The sequence below is a fragment of the Sphaerodactylus townsendi genome, linkage group LG06, assembly GCF_021028975.2.
Source record: "Sphaerodactylus townsendi isolate TG3544 linkage group LG06, MPM_Stown_v2.3, whole genome shotgun sequence".
In the NCBI taxonomy this organism is placed as follows: Eukaryota; Metazoa; Chordata; class Lepidosauria; order Squamata; family Sphaerodactylidae; genus Sphaerodactylus; species Sphaerodactylus townsendi.
This window is the reverse complement of record NC_059430.1, coordinates 102389365-102402314: the sequence shown is the minus strand read 5'-3', so window position 1 is coordinate 102402314 and position 12950 is coordinate 102389365. Positions and strand designations below refer to the sequence as shown.

Here is a 12950-nt window from a genome sequence, read left to right as displayed (position 1 = left end):
TACGTTTACGTACATTTTCATAGCCCACCTTTTTCACAGGAACTTTAGGCGAAGTACACAATGTAAAAGCTACAGCTGATTGATGTAAATAGTAAAGCGACCCTTAAAACAGCCCTAGGCGAGGGAGGGTTGGACAAAATCCCGGCCTTGAATTGACCCTACAGCTCCGAGGCCCGTCTCACCCTTCCCTCAGTCCCTCACATCCCGAATGCCGCGTTGGGGCTGGAGCGCACGCGAGCTTCCCCGCCTGCCACGTGGGGGCCTCCCGGAGACGCGAAGAAGAGCTTCCGGAGCAGAGGGCGTCGCGGGCGGTTGTGGGAAAGGAGCATGGCTTCTACGAAGAGAGTTTTGTACGTGGGTGAGTAGCGAAGCCACTGGAAGCCCCGCGGAAGGGAAGGTGTGTTGGCCATGGAGAGTGCCAAAGGCCCACGTGGCTGCCTCCCGATAACAGCCTTGCAAGAGAGGCTGGGTAGGCAGAGGGCTCCCAGGACGGCAGTTCGGCTTCATAGTTGTCCCCAGCCTGGCCTACCTCGCATGGTTGTGGAAAGTGTGGGGGGGGGGGGAGCCGCGAACGAGTGAGGGCAGGTTGTGACTCACCCCCCGCCTTGAGGATCGCCTTGAAGACCCCTGGGGCCGGAGAAGTGCTTTCACGTTGTGCTCATCCCTGTTTAGGGTCCGGGGAAAGGCAAGTAGTCACCAGTGGTGGAGACCCATCAGGGCAGCCTCGGTTTCCTGGCTTTCAGGAGGGTGTGTGTGTGGAATCAGTCTCACTTTGAAAGTGATGCTACCAGGTATGCCCGGGGTGACATAATTGCATGATGCTCTCTCCCCCTGGGCTTGGTATCTCAGGTATGCTACTTGTACATGTGTGGTTGTTGAGGGCCTAGTGTGTGCCAGGGGTTGATCATGCACAGGTGAGTTCTTCTGCCCCACTAAGCAGGAGGCAATCTTCTGCTTTTGTAGAATGCAGATTGTAAGCTTCCCAGGGCAGGGCTTGGGTTCTGTACATATGGTCATGCGTGCTGCAAGATGCACATACTGATTCCACTTATCATTCCGTATCCTGACATTTTAACAATAAGCATTTAAGTTGTATACTCAGTCTTCTCTTGAAACTTGGGTGCACGAATAATGCTTGTCAAATATGATGTGTTTTCTGTGAGCAGGTGGGCTTGCAGAAGAGGTGGACGAGAGGGTGCTGCATGCTGCTTTTATTCCCTTTGGTGACATCACAGATATCCAGATCCCACTTGACTATGAGACAGGTGAGCTGAACCTCTTATCTGACTCAGGCCTGTCTTTGTGGTTTGCAGGAGCTGTTTCTGGGCTGGGGAAACATTCCATGCTTCTACAGAACTGGAAAAAATTCATCAAAATGTGTGAATTCCTAAGTATTTGCTTGCCAGTTGCTCAGTTGCATTTTGCCCTGGGTGGTCCAGGCTAGCCCACTATCATTAGAACTCAAATGCTATGGAGAGTTGGCCCTGCTTAGTACTTGGATGGGACACCAGTAAGGATGTCTAGTGTTGCTGCTTAGAGCCAGGTAATGGCAAACACCCGTGCTTGTCCCTTGCCTTGAAAACTCTATGGGGTCGCCATGAGTTGACTGAGACTTGAGAGCGCTTCCCTCTCACCACTCTATATTTGTACATTTGATTTGATTTATAAGCCGACCTTCCCCAGACAAGCTCCGGGAGGTTCATAACAGTCAACTAGACAAAACCATAAAATTATACATAAAACTACAGGACAATCCAAAGCAATAAAACTCGTATCAACAGTGCCATAATATCAATCAAGAGAAAATAAACATATCAAATTTAACTATAGTCTCCCATAACATACATTCATGCAATCAGTAATAGAAAAAGGAAAAAGAAAGGAAAGGGGGAAGGGAGGCCAGCTAGCTAGACTCCACTGCTGTCCTCAGCCATAGGCCTAGTGGTATTACAAGCTGGGTGAAATTGTACAAATGTGGTGATTCCACTAAGTACCTCATTGCATTGTGGTCTCTTCTGAGCAATTTAGCCCCAATTTTTTAAAAAAGGTGTGACACTGATACTTCTCCCAGAGAGGATATGTCCAAAAATCTGTTGTAGCCTTGTTTTCTAAGTGTCCCTCAAAAATATGAGGGACAGTTTGTGTTTAAGAGGGTCTATTCAGAAGTAAGTTTCTTATCATTTATTGTAGTCTAGTCCCAGCAAAGTGTCATTGGGATTGCTTCCCAAGCCTCAGTGAGGGTTGTCTGAGTCCCTTGATAACAAAAAACTACTCAGTAGTGGAAAGAAAATCCCTTGCTGAGCACATTTTCCTTGTTCACTTGATGGTCAAAAAGCCCACCTTAGAATTCTGAGGCTCTCTCCTTGTAAGAAGGCATGACGTTTCTCTCTGAACAGCTTATTGATAACCTGCCAGACATTCAGTCTTTCTTTGGGCTTTAGCTTTTATTGTATAAAACAATATAAATCATGTTATAATAATTTTGAAAGCAAGATCTAGTTCCTCTCCTTTCCAAAAAAGCTAGAGGGGTATGTGTCAGGGCTTGGCTGCTGGATAGACTGTATGACCATCTGATCTTTTCATAATAATCGTGTGTGCATGTTTCTGTGTGTGTTCAGGAGGCTGTAGGGAACTCAACCCCTTTTTTTGTCTCTGCAGAAAAGCATCGTGGTTTCGCTTTCATTGAATTTGAACTGGCTGAGGTGAGGAGCAGTCAAGGGCAAGTCTGAAGTTGGATTTTCACATCCTTTTTCCCTTTCCGATTCTTCCAATGAATCAGTGGTGGGGATGAGCAGGAGGAGGCAGCTGATTTGGGTGTGGTTCTAGTTTGAAGAAGCCTTGCTGGAGAGACTGATTGGAAATAAACTGTCAAGGCTTTTTTAGCTGTTGGCAATATTTCTCTTTAATTTTTCCAGTGGCAAGTTCACCACTGATAGAGCCCTTTGAGCAAACCATCAGGGAAACCTTATATGATGTGCTTTTGGGCAGAAGCCAGTAATGTTAAAGTGCACTTGCGAAGAAACTCTCACAACCAGATGGATTAAAATTGCATAGTTGTAGTTGAAAGAGTATGTAGAGGTCATCTAGGCCAACCCCTTCTCATTGTAGGATGATGCAACTGCAGCAATCCCGAATCATGACTCCTGCCCATTCCTGATGCCCAGGTTAACTTCCTGGCCACAGTTGTTTCCAGATGTGTCAGAGGTATCTGATGAAGGGAGTGCTGAAACTCAAAAGCTTATACCTTGGAAAATTTTGTTGCTCCTTAAGATACTACTGGACTTGAATCTTGCTCTTCTACTGCAGGCCAACCTGAAACTGAATTGTTTCCATGTTAGCTGTGCAATGTTGGATCCAACCAGCTTTTTCACTGGTAAGAAAAGGAGGGTGGAAAGTCCTTTTTGGCCACCAAAAGGGTTATAATGGGGATTATGAGACTGTCATCGACAAAAACTGTTTGGGGTGAAAAGTGTGCTAAGAAGGAGGGACTGGATTGCAGGAGGGATTGCAAAACTGAATGCAAAAGCTGGGTGGATCCATCTTGAGTTTCCACGAGTCGGTTGCTCAATTTGAACAAGGAACATTGTGGGCAGCCTGTTGCATTCCGGTAAAATGTCTTGTCTCGGAGCCACAGGCTACAAGCTGTGGGTTTGCCAAACAGGTTTGCACGCTGAAAGACCTGCCAGAGGCAGGGTAAGGGAAGCTCGTTCCAGATCACCTGCGGTTGGCAGACTGAGAGTCTCCACCACTGTCAGGCTTCAGTACATCTTCCCAAATGCAGCCCTTTCAGAGGCTGATGGACTGCTGCTGTTTTGTGGTTCTGACTGGAAGTGGGCAGGAATCATCCTTTTGGCCATTGCTTGTGCAAAGGCCAACACTTACTGGCGTGTTCTAAAAGGAACATGGTTTTGGTGGTTTATTCCAATGGATTGTGATCTGTTGGACAAAGGAAGCAGCAAATGCATTCTGTTGTTATTCACAAAAGTGACCAGCCAAGGCTTCTAGGAGAAGCAGCAAGGTTGAAATTGACTTGTGGGAAAGCTGCATCCTTTTTGGCTGAGTGGTTTGTCTTGAAAAAGCCTCGGGAGTGTGAGATCCGCTTAGAAGTTGTTTGACAATCTATGTGGCTCCTTGTTCTGGAGTGGTTGCTACGCTTCAAGCCATGGCTTTTATAAATTCCAGGGTTGAGCTTATGAAGGCGGGATTTTTTATTCAATGGAATGTTGGATTTCTGGGATCCTGACAAGTTAAACCTATTTACCACACCCAAAGCATCTTTCTGATTGCTCCTAAAGGCAAACAGTTATCCTTTGCTCCTAATGCTGCTTCGGCTTGGGCGTTCTAATCTATGTTCAACCATTCACCTAGCAATCCAACACTGTTATCTTTTTCTTTTTAGGATGCTGCAGCAGCAATCGACAACATGGTAAGTCCCTCTTATGCTCAGTTTTGTGGACAGCTGAAAAATCTGCTTTGAGTTCCCTGCCCTCAATGTTAGTAGAACCAGGGCGACAAGAGTCATTCAGGCCAAAAAAAGGGGCATTCATTGTAATTCCAAGGCCCTGTCAAGGGGGTATCTCATGATTCAAATAGCTGCCACACTTTGCCTGTCTTCATATTTGGGATTTCAAGCCCCTGGAGGTTGTTGAGGGGGGCAGTCTTCATTTACTAATTCAGTGTACTAACTAGCCTGACAATGTTGTCCTGCTAGTCCCTATTTTGTGCGGCATCTGATTATGTGCCTTAAAACTCCCACAAAATTAGAATGTAAATCACTGAGGGACTCGTACAATTGGATGGGCTAGCTAGGTGGAAATCTGAAGTGGCATTATGCAGAGTCAGACCCTTGGAGTCTTTGACTGGTTGTGGCTTTTCAGGGTCTCAAGTTGAGAATAATCTTTCCAACATCTGCTGCCAGAGAGCATTTAACTGGGGAAGCTGCCAGATGTTGAACCTGGAGGTCTGCTGTGTGTACAGCTGGGTGCTCTGAGCCACACACCCTCCCTAAAAATAGATGCATGTGAGCAAATGGCTAGGCTTTGAAGAGTCAAGAGATCGCACGTAACAGTCTTCTTTGAAGATGGAAGAACTTATAGTGTTTTTGTGCCTCTTTTTTTCATCTTGTTCAGAATGAGTCTGAGCTCTTTGGAAGGACAATTCGCGTCAACCTGGCCAAACCAATGAGGATTAAGGAAGGATCCTCCCGGCCTGGTAAGTCCTATGGTGGCCTTCCTGACATTTTTATCCCACCGAAAGAGGTCAAGATGACGCACAGAGTGTGATCTAGAGTGTTGTAATAGGATCTGGGAGACCCAGATTTGAATCCCCATTCTGCTGTGGAAGCTTGCTGTGAGACCTTGGGCCAGTCACGCACTGTCAGCCTTTCCTAACTCACAGGGTTGTTGTGAGGAAAAAAATACAACAGAGAAGAACAATGTAAGCTGCTTTTACTTACCATAGGGAAGAAAGGTGGGACAAACATGAAGGTAATGAATAGATTTCCCCTCCTCCATTTGGCTGTCCCAGCAATCCTGCTGGTAGTTCTAGCTGAGAATGAGTGATTGGCCCTGCATCCCTTTGAGAGCATCCTGGCTGAATGGGGATCTGGATCCAGGTCCCCCAGACCTTCATCTGACATTCTAACTCAGGGGTCTGCAACCTGCAGCTCTCCAGGTGTTAATGGACTACAATTCCCATCAGCCCCTGCCAGCATGGCCAATTGGCAGCAGTGGCGTAGCAATGGCGTAGTGGTTAAGAGCAGGTGTACTCTAATCTGGAGGAGCCAGGTTTGATACCCCTCTCTGCCGCCTGAGCTGTGGAGGCTTATCTGGGGAATTCAGATTAGCCTGTGCACTCCCACACACGCCAGCTGGGTGACCTTGGGCTAGTCACAACTTTTCGGAGCTCTCTCAGCCCCACCCACCTCACAGGGTGTTTGTTGTGAGGGGGGAAGGGCAAGGGAAGGGCAAGCCCCTTTGAGTCTCCTACAGGAGAGAAAGGGGGGATATAAATCCAAACTCCTCTTCTTCAAATGGGATCAATCCATGTACTTCTAAGCATGGTCTGTCTAAAGAGGGGGCTCAACAGCTGGATTATCACCAAGCAAATCACTCTGGATTATTCATGCTGCAGTCTGGGCAGTTCTCCTTTTTATCTTTTCTTGGGATTCTGCAAATATCTAACTTGGGAGACTCTTGTTTTCAAGTCATATCTAAGAAACAGATCTCATTGTTTTGCTTAACATTGGTGGGATCTCCCTCTACTTTTTCCTGAACACCTTTTGTTTCTCTTTTGCAGTATGGTCAGATGATGACTGGCTGAAGAAATTTTCCGGGAAGACGCTGGAAGAGAACATGGAAGAAGGAGGGTCAGAGCCTGCCAAATCAGAAGCACAAGAGGTATCTGGGGCTCTTCCTTGACTTTGGGAGGGCTGTATAGGATCTGCCAGCCAGGTGGTGATTTGGCACTCTCAGTCGCTGCATGCCAGTGCCATCTCTACCAATGCATGCCACGTTGGATGGCTGGCAACCCAGGTCAGAACAGAGGTACTCCATGTTGTAACTCCACCTTATGGAAGATTTCATGAGCTCCTTGGCAGAGCATTGAAGCTATGAGCAATGAGCTGCTGAAGCTCCATACAGAAGTGCCTCTGGAGGTCACTATCGCAGGGCTGATGGTGGCAATATGTAGCATTTACCTCGTTTTTCAGGATTTGCAAAAAGGCTTCACACGGGATAATGCAGCGCCAGTCCTGGCTAAGGTGAGTGTGAACTATAAACCTTCTGTTTTCTTTCTCCTAGGGTGAGCCTCCTACAAAGAAAGCAAGGGCGAACCCTCAGGTTTACATGGACATCAAGATTGGCAACAAACCAGCCGGCCGCATAAACATCCTCTTGCGATCAGATATTGTACCCATGACCACAGGTAAGGGTGAACTTCCATTTGCCTAGAGATGAAACTCCATCAGGTCTGCAGTGGCACTTGCATTCGTGTACACAAAGTATCACAGTGTTGCACTGCTGGAATGAATCAAAATACAGTCAAGGTTTTTGGACTGGATGCTCAAGCTCATTGCTCTGCCCTACTTCCAACCGAGAGGAATCTGCCACAGCCAAGCGCCACCTCATGTTGTATAGCATGGCAATAGCCTGGCAGGAGCTGTCCTGCACTCCCCAAGCCCCAGAGATGCCATAGACAACAGGGTGTCAAGCAGGCCAACTGCCTAGGAGGCTTCCAGCAGATCTGGTTTCCCACAGCTTCAGGCAAGCTGAAAGAGGAGAAGGCCCCAAAGGGTGAGGGAAGCTGGCAGTGCCAGCTATCAAAAGCCCAGCAGAGGCTGAAGGCATCAGACTGGCTAGCTGGAGAGACGGGAATGAGGAGCGGTGCATGCCTGATGACTCTGGGATATGGTAGCTGTGGAGGAGGAGCTATGGTGGTTAAGCATGGATTGTGGATAATCAAGTGCAAGATAACACAGCTTTTTACTTGCTTTCCCTGGGGACGATTTGTCAGCCCTCTCCTCATCACCTGGCAACTCCGTTGATAGTGTGTTGCAACCAGAACAATAGATTTGAATTTGTCATGATCAAAGCTCAGGTGTGCTTCTTGTTTTCACGGTGTCCTTTTTGCCCCATTTTCTGAGGGGCATTAGCTGCTCAGGTTATAAATACAACTGCTTCCTCACTCCCACCCCCTTCTCTATGTGAAGAACCAATATTTGAAGGACTATCTCCTTCCATATGTCCCTGTCACTAATTGTGGTTTTCCGGCAGCCATCAGTTGGCTAGCCCATCACTCAGGGTAGCCCCAACTGGCATCAACCAGAGCCCAGGCCTTTTCCAGCATGGCTCCTGCTCTGTGGAATGAATTTTGTGAAGAGCTGAGGGGAGCCCTCTTCCTTGGAAACCTTCAGGGGTTTGACTTAGCAGGCATATTTTAAGGTGCAGAGAGAGATGTTGGGGTTTATTTTATTTTGGTTTCATCTGGAAATGTTTTTAAGTATTATCGTACGGTGCCTTGAATGATGAGGAAAAGCAGAGTGTAAATGTTTCAATAAGTAATGCGGTAGAACAGACCTCAAGTAAAGTATCTCCACATTTGAGATGGCCCAAAGAATGCTCAGTTACTTCCTTCTTCCACTGTATCCTTCTGATCTCTTAATCCATTCCTCTCATCCCCTGAATTGCAGAGAACTTCCGCTGCCTGTGCACGCACGAGAAGGGATTTGGCTTTAAAGGGAGCAGTTTCCATCGTGTGATCCCCCAGTTTATGTGCCAAGCTGGTGACTTCACCAACCACAACGGCACAGGGGGGAAATCCATCTACGGGAAGAAATTTGATGACGAAAACTTCATTCTGAAGCACGTGGGGCCAGGTATGCTCCTCGCTGAAACGGTGTCTGGGCAGTTGTTGGGAGTCTGGTCAGGTTGGAAGCAGTGTGGCCAAGCCCCACAGCAAATCAGAGCATTGTGGGCCCTCTGAGGGGTGCTTTGTGGATCCTCTGAAGGAATTTTCAAAGCTGGTACAGTGGAGAGTTTAGCTTTACTCTTTGCTGCCTGTTCAGCTGTTGGAAAATCCTCCAAAAAGTGCCTGTGGGATTCTAATGGGGTTCTTTGGGGTGTTGCAGGCACGCTGTCCATGGCCAACTCTGGTGCTAACACAAACGGCTCTCAGTTCTTCATCACTTGTGACAAGACTGATTGGTTGGATGGGAAACACGTCGTGTTCGGAGAGGTCACAGAGGGGATGGATGTGGTGCGGCAGATAGAGGTTGGTTTTCTACTGAAGTTGCTTTTGATCATGGCAATGCTTCACACTCAAGTGTTGAGAGCATTTAATGTAATTTACCTTGTTGCTATCCAACAGCCCAGAGTTAGTAGCATTACTTCTGTATAGCAGGTGTTGGGCTCAGGCGACTGAGTTCATGGCAGAGGGCAGTGCTGTTGTGTAGTATTTAGAGAAGGAGTCCCAATGTGGTGCCCATGGGTGCCACGGCACCCGCTGACACTTTTTCCAGCACCCACCAAGTGTTTTAGGAAGTGGGTAAGGCCAGGCCAGGCTTTTGCCCAGCAACACTTCTGACTGACTACTGGAAATGTTCTTGGCTGTGTAGATTTTTTTAAATGTTGCTTTGGCCACCACAGCAGAAGGATCTGCACTGTTACTTAAGTTAAGTGTGGCAATCATTTTGAGACTGGCTTTGTCTCCTGCAGCAGCCATTTTGTGGCAGCCATTTTATTTTTGATGGCCAGTGTGCCATGTCAGAATTCCATTGGCTCAAAAAGATTGGAGACCCCTGATTTAGAGTGTCACACTAGGATCCCCGGTATGCATGAAGTTTGGTTGGTGGTTTTAATCCGGCAGCACTCCCTGGGACTATCCTACCTCACAGAGCTGCTGTGAGGATAAAATGGAAGGAGGGAGGAACAAAGCATACTTCTCCTGGCATCCTTAGGAGAAAGGTAAAGTACAAATGGTCTGGGGGCAGGGGTGTCCAACTCTGGGACTTCAGACATTCATGGACTACAATTCCCATCAGCCCCCACTGGCATGGCCAGCCTTGCCAGCAGGGGCTGATGGGAATTGTAGTCCATGAACATTTAAAGCCCCAGAGTTGGACACCCCTGAGCTAGGGAGACTTCCTAAAATAGCTTTGTTAACTCCTGTTCTGTCCTAGCTCTCTCTTGTGGACTGGGCTTGGCAATCCAGCTTTATCTCTCCTCTCTCTTTTGTTTTTTAAAGGCCCAAGGCACCAAAGATGGAAAACCAAAGCAAAAAGTGATCATCTCGGACTGTGGTGAATATGTGTGAATAGCTGCCCAAGGAGAAAACTAGCAGGAAAGAACAGGCTGAGAAGGAAAAAGATAGTCCCTTCCACTCAAGCAGCTTCTTGGAGCCCTCCACACCCCATGGATGCAGAACTGAGCCCCATTTTACTCTGGGGCAGGAGTGTCAGGAGAAGTGCCTGGACCAAACTAGAACCTGTAAATATTCAGACACGTGAAGGAGACTCTTTGTGCGCCGTCCTTATTTGGAGCAGCCAATTTGACAGAGCTGTGTTTTTGTACAAAACTCGACTGTACATAAAATATAATTTTTTTGGTAAAACTTCACTCTTCCTATGTGCCTCCGTCTAGTCGATTAAGCAGCCATGTTGATCAAGTATTCTTTATGTTAACAGTAGTTTTAAACTGCATGGAGGGTCAGCATTTCCAAGTCAACCCTGGGCAATCAGGGAATAGATTTTCCAGGAAAAGCTGACAGAACAAAGGGAGGAATTGTAGATCAGTGGTACAGCCTCTGCTTGGTCCCAAGGTTCAATCCCCAGCAGTCCCAGTTTAAAGAACCAGGCTGTAGGTGATGCAAAAGAGACCCAGCCTGAGACCCGGGAGAGCTGCCTCCTGCCTTCGTAGACAATATTGACCTTGATGGGCTGATTCACTATAAGGGGGCCTCATGCCCTGGACTCTGCCACCTCCCTCAGCGCAAAGGTCAGAATTAGGTGATCTATTGAGACCTGCTGTACTATGGCTTTGAGTTTAGGGCCAAACTGTATGTTGGCTCTGGGCTTGGACCTTCTGCCGTGTGGTTGAAAGCAGCAAGCAGCCTGGAGTGGGTGTGGAGATTTGGGTTGGGACTGTTGCGGGCAGGAAGTTTAGGTTTTCTCTTCCTGCTCATTTCCGAAGTAGAAATCAGACCCTCTTTGGTGGGGGCAAAAGCCTGGTGCCTTAAGGGTGTTGTTGTTTTTCTTATTGGATCTACTAGACATCTTTATAGATGCTAAGATGTGCAATGGAACTGTGGCTTGACTGAAGACACATACAGGGAGACTGCTGGCTGGCAAAGACCCACTTTTCTTCGTGCAGGCAAGGAGGCTAAAGAACTTGCCCCCACCACAGTTTGCTTGCTGTGTGGGCACGCTTAATGCCAATCCACTTCAACCGTGGCTCAGCATCCTGGCTGGGGCAGGGGGCTTACTAAGTCGTCTTTTAGATACTCATCTGCCTCTGTTGACTGTGGTTCACAATCCAGCTTCTGCCTTTGCATCCAGACCAGACTCAAACTTACTAGTCACTTTTGGGCATTGTGCCCAGCTGTACTTTAGGGAGGGATTGTGGCTGAGTGGGCAGCCTCGGTTTGGCACGCTGAAGGTCCCAGGTTCCATCCTCAGCATCTCTGTTTAATAAGAACCAGCCGGTCAGTGATGAGAAAGACCTCTCTGCCTGAAACCGTGGAATGCTGCTGCCACTCTGAATACACAATATTGACTTTGGTATGGACTAAGGGTCTGGTTCTCCATACAGCAGCTTCATGTGTAGATGTAGCTTCACTCACTTGTCAGGCTTCACTCACGTGTGGTTTTTTGCTGTGCACCCCCGGAATCCTCTTACTTCCCCCTCCCCCACCATCAGAAGATGAAAACCATCTTCACCTGCCTGTGATGTCTGCATGTTGCCTTCTGGATAGATCCTAAACTGGGGTTAAAACCCAGTTTTATGGTACAAATCTTTTTCTCAGCTGCCTCCATCAGGACATTCTGAACAACCAGAGGGTTTTTTTTTTTGCATTTTGAATGAGAAGATGGGGATCAGATGGTCAACTTTGCTTGGAGATTTGGGGCAGGGGTAGAGGAGGGGCTTCATTGGGGCTGTGATGCCCCAGAATTGGCCCTCTGAAGTTACCAACTTCTGATCTTTGTCCTCTGGAGGGCAGCTATGATTCAGGAGAACTCCTGGTTCTACCTGGAGATTGACAACCCTAGGCAGGGGAGAGAGGAGCATTTGTGCCCACCACAGCACACTGGAAATGAATAGCAACTTAGTATGATGTCTGGATGTGGCTATTATATTGAGGTTGTGCAGTGACACTGGTGCGTTCTATTGGCTGTGTGTTGACATGCCACAAGGCCTGCTTCCTGACTGCAGTGGTGTGGGGTCAGCATGGTGTGGTTAAGAGTGGTGGACTCTAAACTGAAGAACCGGGTTTCATTCCCCACTCCTCTGCACAAGTGGCAGAGTCTTGTCTGGTGAACTAATTTTGTTTCCCCACACCTGCAGATACTGGGGTTTGGGTTGGTCCCCTTCCCCCCCCCCCCACTTTTGTTCCTCACAGCATGGTGTAGGGGTTAAGAGCAGTGGACTTTAATCTGGAGAACCAGGTTTGATTCCCTATTCCTCCACGTGCATGGCAGAGTCTTATCTGGTGAACTGATTTTGTTTCCCCACTCCTGCACATGAAACCTGCTGGTTGACCTTGGGCTAGTCACAATTCTCTCTGAACATTCTCAGCCTCACCTACCTCACAAGGTGCCTGTATAGGGAGAGGAAGGCGTTTGTAAGCCACTTTGAAGTTCCTTTCAGGAGAGAAAGGTGGGGTATAAATCCAAAATCCTTTTTGCAGCAAACACATTGGGGGAAATCAGCACTGGATCTTAAACTTACCCCCCCCCCCCCCCCCGCCCCGCTACTTTGGGAGCCAACAAAACTGAGCAGCTGGAATCCAGGCATGCCTCTTCAGTAATAGGATCCAGACCCACAAAGGCCAATGAGCTGATCCATGGCCAGAAAAACAGAGGAAGGATGTAAATTGTGGGAATCTTTCCCACAGGATGCTGCATGGCCTCCGGCCTAAAGTGACCATTGAAGAAGAAGAACGAATCAGGCTGAAGATCTACCACAGAGCCCTAAAAGCAGAACCTGTGTGTCCAGAGGCAGTATACCTTTGAAGCTGTGATGCCAGGACAAGCCTATTGGCTTGAGGGGGCCCTGCTGGTGAAATTCCAGCAGCTTTGCATCGGAAAGTGAATGCGGAGTTCAAGGGACGATTTGTTCTGCCCCAGCAGGGTTCTGCTGGCCCCTTAGCCAGGCTTCCGTGAGAACTGATGCACAAGAGCGGATGAAGTGAGGACACCGAGCCACAGGCCTGGGTGGTGCTCTAATTGCTGGGGGAAA

The 12950-nt window shown here is 47.9% G+C and overlaps 1 protein-coding gene across 2 annotated transcripts; it reads left to right on the top strand.

The window, feature by feature from the left end:
* Nucleotides 1–301: 301 nt before the first annotated feature.
* On the top strand, nt 302–10107 carry PPIE (peptidylprolyl isomerase E). 2 transcript variants are annotated; one of them, XM_048499738.1, is made up of 11 exons: nt 331–464; nt 709–791; nt 1167–1265; nt 2659–2702; nt 4400–4426; nt 5130–5211; nt 6298–6398; nt 6801–6924; nt 8189–8374; nt 8627–8769; nt 9742–10107. In XM_048499738.1, exons 1-11 carry the CDS (start codon nt 409–411, stop codon nt 9808–9810), a joined length of 1014 nt encoding a protein of 337 aa, XP_048355695.1. In that variant the 5' UTR covers nt 331–408; the 3' UTR covers nt 9811–10107. The 2 variants fall into 2 exon arrangements, with proteins under 2 accessions (XP_048355696.1, XP_048355695.1); XM_048499739.1 differs by lacking the exon at nt 709–791 and having other exon boundaries at nt 302–358.
* Nucleotides 10108–12950: the final 2843 nt, after the last annotated feature.

Bases quoted from the DNA above. Each gene is read 5' to 3' on its own strand.
- PPIE (XM_048499738.1), top strand. From the start codon at position 409: ATGGAGAGTGCCAAAGGCCCACGTGGCTGCCTCCCGATAACAGCCTTG. The intron at 465-708 runs GCTGGGTAGGCA...CCAGTGGTGGAG, and splicing joins ATAACAGCCTTGCAAGAGAG to ACCCATCAGGGCAGCCTCGG. The intron at 792-1,166 runs GTATGCCCGGGG...TTCTGTGAGCAG, and splicing joins TTTGAAAGTGATGCTACCAG to GTGGGCTTGCAGAAGAGGTG.